Source organism: Erpetoichthys calabaricus, chromosome 2 (assembly GCF_900747795.2).
Source record: "Erpetoichthys calabaricus chromosome 2, fErpCal1.3, whole genome shotgun sequence".
Classification (NCBI taxonomy): domain Eukaryota; kingdom Metazoa; phylum Chordata; class Cladistia; order Polypteriformes; family Polypteridae; genus Erpetoichthys; species Erpetoichthys calabaricus.
This window is the reverse complement of record NC_041395.2, coordinates 265,221,843-265,233,977: the sequence shown is the minus strand read 5'-3', so window position 1 is coordinate 265,233,977 and position 12,135 is coordinate 265,221,843. Positions and strand designations below refer to the sequence as shown.

Sequence of the window (12,135 nt, the reverse complement as noted above, 5' to 3'; positions counted from 1 at the left end):
TTGGCCTGTGTAAGTAGGCCCTGTGATAAGACTGGCGCACGTTCCAGGGATGATTGCTGCCTTACACCAAACACAGTTAGAAAAGGCTCTGGCCCCCTGTGGCACCCTAATTTGGATTATGTAGTTTGATGTATTACACACAAACTCCCTTTTATAATTGTCGCTATTCTTTCTCTAGAATAGCTTTTGAAGGTTTGAGTTACATCATTTAATAATTGAACTTAATCAGAATAATGAAAGAGGAAACAATAATTTGGAATAGCAGGATGGCACGCTTTTTAATACTGTTGCCTCAAATCTCGAAAAGCTAGGTGTCAAATCAAGACTGGGTTGCTGTCGGTGTGAGGTTTGGGCTTGGATATTTTTCTGGGCACTCCGAGTTTCCTCCTATATCACATTGGTTTCTGTCTTGCACCTCCCATGCTGCCAGGTTAGGCAATGACCTGGTAATGGAATAAGTGGATCATAATCCTGTGTGGGTAAGATAAGAAATTACAACAATTGTAATGTGGCCTAATGACTCACTATGAAATGACTGCCTTGTCAGAGTAAGGTGGCTAAAAAAAGGAATTGATATTGTGAACTACCATACGTGGAAAAAAAAAAAGCACTGCAAACTCGGCCTTTGCTTTACTTGTAAACTGAGGCCAATTGTTGTAGAACAGTGCCTCTGTTCACCATGTGTACACTAAGGATTTGCATCGTCTTTTATTTATTACCATAAGCAAAGAGGCTTCACTTTTGTTTCATAAACAGGAATACTGAGCCACACCCTTTCAAGAAATTTGCTCAAGAACTTCTTGTTCTACTGGTTTTTCTTTTCTGCTAAACTTCACATAATAAAAAGAAATACCATAACAATTATAATTGAATACACAAACACATGTTTATTAATTCAGTCATTTATTACTTATGCTGTGAAATATGGGTCCAAGATGGTCAGGGAGGCATGACAAATGTTAGATTGCAGCCTGGTCTAGTGTCAAAAAGGAAATAAAAGTTTGCATAGTTTGCAGGTAAAGAGCTGAAAACATCGGAGATGTGCACAAAACTTCAATAGTTTCTCTGTAGACCTCACGTTTTTGTTAGTAATTTAATTCTTCCTTTTTTTCAAATGTACTGACTAACAAAGTGCATGTGTTGTTGCGCCATTAAGATGTCATTCTCATATGTTTTGATGCAAACCAGAGCTGGAGATAGCTGTCTAAATGAAATTCTTGATGAAAAAGCCCAAGGACTGTTTAAGTAAATAAGACATGGAAAGGACAAGATAACAGATTACGATGCCCAGGCAATGGGTAGCACCTGCACAGTGCACCAGCCAGGCCTACATAAACATAAATGAGCAGGAATGCAGGCAAAAGGCTAGCCATACAGTATGTCTTACAACTTTAAATGCTTGGGTACATTTGTCAGCGGTCTCACATCATCAGAGGCCCGAGTTAATTTCCTATCTAGTATTTATGTCTGTGAAGTTTTCATGTGCTCTCATGGTTATGTGGGTTTTGTAAGGCTACTATGGATTGCTACCACTTCACAATCCCACACTTGAGAAGTGAATTGACAGCTGTCGTACATGGCTGGGAGTCAGACCCGGCCGGGACGCCTGGAAGGACTGGGTTGTGGCATATTTGTCCTCTGGGCCACGAGGGGGCAACCTCCCTGGAGTAGAAGAGGCCCACGGAAGGAGAGCAGGGAGGCTCAAGACCGTTGGGGCCTCTTGTCACCGCCAGGGGGCGCCCCGAGCCTCATGGAGCCCAGGACTTATTTACTTCCGCCACACACATGGAGGACGATCCTTCCAGGGTCACCCGGAGGGCTTCCGGGTGCTCTCCTAACGCTTCCGACACACCAGGACGTGACATCAGGTAGAGCAGCTAGAGCTCATTCCAGTGAGGATAGGAGGGGCCGCCTCCCCCCAATCAAGGAGCTGGAGTCGGGAGCAGGAGCAGGACGAAGCTCCTGGAGAGAGAGTGCAGGTGGCCCAGGGACAAGAAGAGAGAAGGCCCAGGAGAAGGGAGACTGGGGCTAGAAACCCGTTGTGAGTTGTGCAGGACTGAGTAGTGTTGTTGTTTGGAGAAGAAAATAAAAGTATTTTGATAAAGATGTGGTTTCCGACTGGTGGTGTCCAGGCAAATATCACACAGCTTTAAATTTTGTGTCTAGTGATGGACTGCTGTTCCCCTCAGGGTTGGTTGACACTTAATATTTAATTCTGCCAACTCCCAATTACAGATGTGCCAGTAGGTCATTTACCTTATTCAAATAACTAACAAAAATACTGATGGTAGAGGGTTTTATTAACATCGCGAATATTGTGGTGGGGGTGCTGTGTGGATAAGGTATTGTTCTGGTCAATTTCCTTTTTCATTTAAACAAATTGTTTGAAGGCATTTTTATTTAAAAAAGTGGCATATTGTATCTAAACAAACACTAAATAAGTTTATTTCACCACTACATATCACTTCACTATTCATAGTAGCCTATAGAATATTTAGATGTTTAAGTTGCTTTTGTTCCATTTAACCTCCTTGATGCTAACCCCGAAAGTGAGTCCGGCTTCGAATTTTTTCTAAATATGGTTAAGCCCCAGTCAGATTCGGGGTGACGTCTAATGATCTGTTTCACAGTATTAAGCCCAAATAACTCTCGGAAGAGTATTCTTCTGCCATCTACTGGAAAAAACAACATCACACTGCAAAAAATCAGTGATATTTTTATGCCTTCTGCCACTTTATGATAACTCATCAATATTAATGAGTGGGGTGAAGTCTTCCATCCAAAACACAGAGGTGAAAGAAAAGCCATAATGCCAGTTTTAGAACAAACTGAAACTGAACCATTGCTTGAATTAACTGATAGTAGTGACGATGTAAATTGGTCATCAAATGTTGACATGGACAGTGAAATTGACACCTGTTCGGTAGATCATGACCTGCCAAGTTTCAGTGATGTTTATGTTTGGTGTTGGGTAAATACTATTGCTGACAATCCTGCACCTCATTGTTGACCATTTACAAGTAACCCCAGTATAAAGATGTCTGTTGATCATGTTATCTGGACTATTTATGATTTGTTGATGATTGTCTGGTGGAGAAAGTAGTTGCTGAAATGAATGGTTATCCTTACCAGTGTCAGAAAAATCACAGTAAACTATCTGCTTGTCACTGCAGACAACATATGCGTGTTTTTCTGTCTCCTGATACTGCAGGACACAGTGGATAAACCAGTCCAGACATGGTACTGGTCCATAAACTGGTGGTTGTAGACACCCTTTATAAGCAAAGTTATGACTGCCATTTTTCACTCACTGCATTTCACTAATTATGATAACTATGATGAAGCCAATCCCCTAGCACCGAAACCGTACAAATTGTGGCATGGGCATCAGGCAACCATCAAAAATATACAGAAGGTTTATGTTCCCGATTGTGAAATAAGCATCGCTGAAAATCTTAACGGTTAAAAGTTAGAGTTATTGCGGATATAGTACATCACATCCAAACAGGCAGTATTTGGCTTTGTGTTCTACATACTGTGCGAAACAATCTCTGGGTATATCTGGAACTTGCTACTCTACACCAGCAGATAACCAAGTAGGTTGGGAAATACAGTCAATATGGTGTCACTACATCATCTGTGTAGTCACTGGATTGGCAATTTTGCTTGACCAAGGGTTACTGTCTAATGATGGGCAGTTTCTATACCTCTCCTGGACTGCTTAAGATTTTACTTCAACGGAAATACTGAAAATATGGCACTGGACGAACACACCATAGTGTTATGCCTGGTGTCTCTAGCTGCATGCTACAGCGTGGTGCAGTAGTTGCATAGCAAAGTGGAAAAATTATTTCGATTAATTGGCAGAACAAGAAAGACGTCTGCCTGATATGCACAGTTCACAATGCAGCAACTGTCAATGTTTGTGTCAAGGGAAATGTGGAAGTCACTATGCCTTGTGCTTTGGTCGTTGACAATAAAACAGGTCAGGCACTGACGTTCTATCCTGTAATGCATAAGCAAGAGTAAAATATTACAAAAAAATGTTTTAACATCTGCTCAAATACTGCTGCTTATGTACATTGGTGACTGTTTGAAAACATCACACAGTGGACGTATACTAAATCTGCATCACTACAGCAGTGGACACTACACATACATTTCCTACTGTTTTTATATTGACATTTTGGCATTATCTTTTTTCTGTTACATATATTTTTGTTGTTCAAAATAATGCAATGTTTTTGGCTAATTTTTCTGGAGGTAAGCATAATGTTTAAAGGAGGTTAAACAAATAGGGCAATATTTTATTTTGCCAACAATGCAAATTTCATTTAAACAAATATCTAACAGCAAAAGAGTAGCCTATAAATAATAAATAATATGTAAATTCATTGAAAATGCTTGAAAAAAATAATATTAAATAGTATGTCCCAGATGGGAAAAGTGAAGCTGACACTGAAGAAGTACCGCAATGGGACCAAAGCCATAGGGTGATTGGGTTTTAAGTGTATTCACAACCTGATTGTAGTTAAAAATGTAACAAATATTCTTTGAAGCATTGCCAACAAATATTCTTTTTTATCATTTGGTATGAAAACTAATTGAACCCAAACTGCAGAATTTATGTTGCCCTTTAAAATAACATCAATTTTTAATGTCATTCTTTTAAATTATTCTCCCTAAAGTCACTAATGGTGCAGCATATTTTTTCCCTCCCAAGATAGCCCCAAAATCAGTAACTTTGACTAAGGGCAGTAACTGTTCTGTCAATGCTTAGGAGAATGGCATCCAATGAAATCGATATTCGGAGCTTTGGGCACACCGTAGAGCATAGTGTTGTAGTATTCCTTACACATGTATTCTTTAAACCACTGTTTAACATTAATATTTTACTGCAGAGTGATCTGATTAATTGTTCAAAAAAAAGCACAAGTCAGGTTTTACACCAATATGGGACATGCAACCACAGTGGCCTTCTCCCTATAACTCAGAATTCAGTTGCTTGGATGAACATTTAGCAAAAAAATGTTACTCTTCTATATCAATTATGCTTCGTCTCAATATAATATAAAAGTGAGAAAATATATCTTCCATTTTGAATGTTTCGGCCTATTAGTGCTTTTAACTAATCACATTTCACGCCCACTAAGAATTTCTACTAACCAAAGGAAGTGTATTAGTTCCCCTTCCATTACCAACAGGAAAGCTTCCCATTTGTGTGTGGCGAAATGCACAGCAGTACTACACAAGTTTGCTTGACTGCTCTCAATTTTTAAAAAAGTATTTAGATGAAGCACCCAGTGATTCCTTATTACTGTACATCTATCCATTCACTTGTCCATTTTCTGTTCTCATTTTGTTCAACTCAGGACCACAGGTTGCTGGTGCCTTCCGTTCAACTTATTTAGTTATGAATCATGAAGAATCCATGAATGGAGCACCAGTTTACATCAGGCCCACTGACACCCACCTAATGCACCTTTGGGATGTGGGCTTAAACCAGAATATCTCACAGATAGGGAGAGATCATGCAAAGACAGTGACTATGGCAGGACCTGTTTCTTATATCTGAGAGGAAGCAGTTACCGCATAATTGAGCCCTGTCTCCTGGATCTGAGAGGGAGCAGTTATCCACAATAATCTAAACACACAGCCAACTCCTGAAATCATGTCTTGTTAACTCACAGACAGGAAAGTTAGACAGAAGAGCAGCAAATGAAATTAAAAAATGAAAATGTCTCTAGCTTCCTTCTTTGTCATACCATATTAAGTGAGGGTGCTCACCAGAGTGAAACAGTGGAAAGGCAGCAATTCTAACTTTGGTCATCTCCAATTTCTCTCCATCACGACAAGCCTTACTTTCCACTTAAATCTAAACTGGGTGTCTTTCCTGATTTTTTTTTCCTTATAGCATCACCTTGTGTATCACAATTCTAGCACACATAACAGTAATTATCATGAAAAGCATTCTAATATTGCATGATACGAAGGGTGCTTCTGAAAATATCTATCCATCCATCCATCCATCCATCCATCCATTTACTCAACCAGTTTAATCCAGTTTAGGACCCTGTGGAGCCACAGCCTATTTAAGTAGCATGGGTCCAGGACACAGTATACCCACACTCACTCATACAGGGCCAGTTCTATCTTTAAGGAGGGAAAAATATGTGCAAACTCCAAAGAGACATTGACTGGATCAGAACTTAAACTCTGCCTCTTAGAGCTGTGAGGCAGCAGCACTGATCACTTCAGCACTTCATGCCATATAACTGAGATACATGTTAGTGCACATGTAGTCTTTTTTTGAGGTTGCTGCCAATTGCATATAGATTAACAGAGGAACCTCAAGAAGAAGGTAAATATACAATGATAAACAGCACTCTAGGAAGTAGAGGGAAAATCAAATTGGCTGGTAGGTACAGGTACATCATATTAGTTCAATAACAAAGCCATCATTATGGGGCAGTATACTCTATAGTTAGGCTAGGTGGCACTGGAGAGCAGTTGGCAGCCACATCTATACAGGATAGAGGATGAGGAGGTGACAGATGGGACAGGAGGAAAGCAGTACCCCTCCCAAATTCTTGGGCCAGTGACCCATCAGTCCCTATAGAGATGGACAGCATAAGGTCAGGAAAGAATTGGAAAAGGTGGCAACACCTCTGAGCCACTAGAGTTTGAATGGGGATGGATAGGTCTGTGACACCTTCTAAGTGTGGTCAGCTCTTGGACTTGAAATTCTACTAAAACCAAGGGTAGTCCAGAGACTACCTAGGCACTAGAGCAGGATCCAGCCTGGAATCACAATTGCAAAGTTATAGCCATCTCTGACCCTAGAAGTGATTCTGGGCCATGCATGGAAGTTAATCCAGACGTGCTTTAAAGCAGCTATAGCCTAAAAGTTTAGTGGAGTGTTGCAGGTACGCACTTAAGGGGAATTGGGAAGGCATAGCCAAAAGCCGAGAGACAGACAGGAAAAGAAAGTTCAACACTTGGAGGAAGGTAAGGGGATGAGACAATCCACAGGAACAGCAAATTTAAAGACATGTAAAGGGAAACCCAGAAAACAGCAATTGTTTTATTTTCCTGCTAATGTTGTAATTTTTGTTCTTCTTTCATTTAACCTTCCCTTTCACACAATGGCTCTTTCAGCATACCTTGGACTCCTACGGTTTATTCTGGGTTCAGGGACACCATGACAAAGTCCCCATTATTCACCCTGCCTATTCTAATACAAGGTTGTGAGTTCAGGTATTTGGAGCATATCCCAGACATGTCTGGTGGTCAAAGCAGAACCAAAACCTAGAAGGGACACCCGCCTGTCACAGAAGGCCATTTCAGTGTAACCACTTAATCTAATCTGTGTGTTTTTGAAATGTGTAATGACTCCAGGAAAACATCCTGGCAGACAGGGAGAGTGTGAAAACTCCACACAGACCAAACCAGGAATTGAACACAGATCAAGGCAACAGAGCTAAACACTGGGGTGCCCAAAGATACCTAAATCATAATGAACCAAGTTTAGATATGCCTTAAAAAACTGGTGGCTATAGAAGTGTTTAGGGCCTGTGTGATGGCATATTGCTTTCTATTTTACCTTCCAGCTCATATTTCAATCAAACAAGGGTTTCTTTAAGCAAACTGACGACTCTGACTTGGTGCCCACATGCCTCACTGCAATAAGTAAAAAGAGCAGAGTTAGTGATTCAGAAGGGCGTCACCTACACTACATACCACAAAGGAGGAACGCAGCTCCAACAGGAACTTGGGCTGCACCATAGGAAGCACAGGCAGCACTTACTCTACAACCTCCATGTCAGTCTGCCAGCTATGGCTTATAGAATTAAGAAAACTCTTACACTTGGAGAAAAACTCACCCCGTCAGTTCAGATTACACTACATGACTGTGCAGAGAAAACAACTGCTGTTTCTTTAAGCTACTTGTAAAACACATTACACTCCAGCTATGGGACAACTTTATTCCCTGAAATATTTGACTCTTATACTCTTCTAAAAAGATCTAATCTGAAAGCAATTGATCTCAGCTGCTAATTTTAGATTCTTCAAAATTACATAACCTACGACCTTTTCTACCACAGATGTTGAAAATGATTGTTAACAGCTGTGCACTTTTAGTACTTCTGAGTTTTACACTCCAGATGTGTCTATTTTGGTTAAGGGTTCAAACCATCCACTTAACTCACATACAGATAAAGTATCAAAACATATTCAGCAGAACTGCTATATACTGACCTGCATGCAAAATACAAAAATAAATACAATAATATGTGGAGTAAGGCACCTTGTGATGGTGTACACTATCTACCTAGATAGATAGATAGATAGATAGATAGATAGATAGATAGATAGATAGATAGATAGATAGATAGATAGATAGATAGATAGATAGATAGATAGATAGATAGATAGATAGATAGATAGATAGATAGATAGATAGATAGATAGATAGATAGATAGATAGATAGATAGATAGATAGATAGATAGATAGATAGAGACAGACGGACAAGACAAAGAGAATAATGACTCTACTTTAATTTTACCTGACAGAAATTTCAGAAAATTACTTGACTCTCATTCATTAATCATTTTCTTGTGCCATCACTTGGAACAGCTAAAGTTCAAATTCAGGTAATTTATAAACTGAATTAGCATATATATTTTATATGGAAACGGGAAAAATGCAGTGGAAAAACAAACAGCATCATAACAGCGAATCCTAGCTATCAACTCTAGTGAGAACGTGCACCACTTGGTTTCCTGGCTTACTGTACATAATGTGTATCAGAAAATAAAAAAGGAATGTAAAATACATAAAAACAAGTGGGTATGAGTAAGCATGTTGCTGTATGTACATTCTTTAAATATAAGTTTTGACAACTGGATTTCTACAAAGTGTTTATTTATTGTTCAACTAAAAATACATTAATACAACTCAATTGCTTTTTCTTTCAATTCCAGAAAACTGATTTTGTATTTTTATTGATAAAAAGATTTACCACAACTAGCATGCTGGTGACTTCCATTGTATACAGGTAAAAGTGCTGGAGAAAGTTATATTTTTGTTACATTTTCATCGTTTAAAGCTGGAGGAGATAATCCTGACAAACTAAACTCACCCTGGATAGAATGGCAGATTATTGCATGGTAGTGTCATGTTCACACACAGAGCTCTGCTGCGATTGTTCCATTTTGTGTAAGTGAAATCATCTCTATTAAAAATGTATATTCATTTATCCTACATACAATGTGGTGTAGTAGTTACCACTTCTTCCTCTTAGCTCCAAGAGACTGGGTCTGAATCCCAGGCACCCATCTTAAAAATATGCTTTAAGGAGCGACTTTAACTGGTCCTGCCTGAGCGAGTGGGCTCTGTGTTGGACTGGCATGCAATCCAGGATTAGTACCCTACTTATTGCTAAGATCAGGCAACTTCACACCGGACTGGATTACACCCTGTTTTGGGAATTTTTTTTATTACAGTTATTTTCTCTTAACAAAAAGCAACATTTTAATTCTACCCCATGTCACACTAATTGTAATGCAGAGTACCATAACAATATGCTTTTTGTAAAATAAAATAAAGATTAAGACAGACCGAAAGAGGACAGAAGACACTAAAACCTGACTATACTGAATTTTTTCATTGTGTTAAATGATTTTGAGCTATTGTAGCTCAGGTGGCATATCCAGATTGATTATGATACAGGTCTGGAACAGGGAACATCTAATGGTGCAGATAAGGCACAGAATGATAGCGAGTTGTGTACACAAAAAGAGGGTTAAAGAGAAGCTCACTATAATCACTGCAGCCACTTTACTACTGTAAAATAAACCAATCAGATATCCCTTTCACATCCTTCAAGACTGCCTTTGAGTTGAGTGTTCTTCATTCAGCCTCAATCTTTCAAAGAATTATCAACTTTTCCTTAAGTTTGACTGGCTTGGTCTATTACAGCACTATAATAACTATATCTACATTGACATATAAATGGCACTCTAGTAATCAGTGACTGGCATAGTACAGTAGGTTTAAAACCATTCATTAAATGTAATATTTCAGTTTTCTCTAGTTTGTGACGATGCGGGTTCAGCTCCATGCTCCCATCTTGCTTCTGGGAGCTCTGAACCCGACACCACTGGTAATGTCACGATGAGCTAGGCAGTGAGGCACAACAATGAAGCAAGGGGATGGTACAAAAAGTACAAAGTGCTATTATTAAAACAGCAACAACAAAACCAAAAAACAAAGTGTTCAAATAAATAGTGCAGTGCATCAAGAATCTGCAAATAAATAATCCAATAAAAACAAGTGAAAGGTGGAGACTAAAATCCAATAGAAAAAAATCCTTTAAAAACCCGAGGTTAAAATAATGGCTGGAAGCCATCCTTTTAAAAACAGATCTCGGTGTCTTTCTACTGGTGACTCCCCTGCTTCTCCCGTCCAGGCTATACACGAGGGGAGCCACCCTACCTGCAGCTGACCTTCTTTCTGCTGGTCTGTTTGCCTCGCCGATCCCTGGCTCCAGTAGGCTTCACCAGACCGTGACTTGGGCTCCGCAGCGACCAGGGCGCTCATGCTGGGGCTTTCACTACCCAAGTCCTGACTCCCGCTGCCTTCTCGGCCTTATGCGGCAAGCCATCCTCCTTCTGGTCACTCCCGCTCCTCACTAACGCTCAGCGGGAGCGACCTCTACTGACTGCTCTTCCGGGATGCCGGCCAAACACCCAGGCTCACTGCTCATCTGCACCTTTGCTCGTTCGCGCACTAGCTTTCTCCTTCCTGCTTCCTGCCTTCTTCTTCTACTCCTGTAACCTCTGTTCGTCTTTGTCTGTTTCTTTCCACCCTAGCCACCTCGCGCTTCTATTATTTATCATGGGGACATGGATCAGGTGTGGCAATTAGCAGCTCCTGGCATCAATTTAGGATGTGGACAACTCCTCATCTGTGCACTTAAGCGAGGACTGTCCACATCAAGAAATCACCTGGGAACCGCTCCTGCCAACACTACCACGCCCTTTCTCTAAGCCGCAAGTACAGCGACTATTTATTTAAAAAGTGGCCTTTTTGAGTTGAGCTGTGGACCCGTTACACCACACAGTTCATAAAGCAACAGAACATCTAGAATGTGTAAGCTTACCAGTGGTGCCAGCTGTACCAGCATCTGGAGAATCAGTCGGGTTAGCTGATGCTGGTGCTTCATATCCAATCACTATACTTACAGTTCCCTGGAAAAGAAACATTATTTTTTTTAGTCTATTATCAACTCAACATTCTAGATCTCAAGGCAATTCTCCACTAAACATTTCCTAATTTTGCACAAATTCCTTCATGTTTTTTTTTCTGCTTACTCCCTAAACTCTGAAAAATATTTGTCTTCTGTCCTTGACATTTTGTATCCTCCATCTGATTCTCTGGAAGAGAGTTCTGGTTTTCTTTTCTCATTGCTGCATAAATTAGTATATTTCTTTATTGGATTAATTTTACGTAAGAGAACATCTCTGAATCCTCGTAACTTGGCGTTCTCTTCTTCAACAGTAAATGGCTTCTCCATTGAGATGATGAACATTTTGTTCTTATTTAACAATCATCTATTAAACCTTTTCATATGAGATACTGCAGGTTTCCTTACAATTTCAAGTTTTCATTTGATTATTGAATCAATGTTATTAACATTTTTCATTACTTACTTTTCTTACCTTTTGTTGCCCCCCTTAATTAATTTAATTAGTTAATTAATGTAAATGCTTTTGCAATAAGATGCTGCAGATGTTCTGACGGTTGTGGCGAGTGCCCTCTTCTATGCGGTGGTGTGCTGCGGAGGCAGCATAAAGAAGAGGGACGCCTCACGCCTGGACAAACTGGTGAGGAAGGCAGGCTCTATTGTAGGCACGGAGCTGGACAGTTTGACATCCGTGGCAGAGCGACGGGCGCTTAGCAGGCTCCTGTCAATCATGGAGAATCCACTGCATCCACTAAACAGTATCATCTCCAGACAGAGGAGCAGTTTCAGCGACAGACTGCTGTCACCTTCATGCTCCACTGACAGACTGAGGAGATTGTTTCTCCCCCACACTATGTGACTCTTCAATTTCACCCGTGGGGGTAA

The 12,135-nt window shown here is 40.1% G+C and overlaps 1 protein-coding gene across 2 annotated transcripts in view; it reads right to left on the bottom strand.

Moving 5' to 3' along the window:
- LOC114647017 (myoferlin-like) overlaps positions 1 to 12,135 on the bottom strand; it is a 156,301-nt gene that overhangs the window by 90,107 nt on the left and 54,059 nt on the right. For both annotated transcript variants that reach the window (XM_051923754.1, XM_051923755.1), the window contains exon 5: positions 11,167 to 11,254. In XM_051923754.1, coding sequence (XP_051779714.1) covers positions 11,167 to 11,254 — 88 coding nt within the window. The remainder of the gene's footprint in view (positions 1 to 11,166; positions 11,255 to 12,135) is intronic.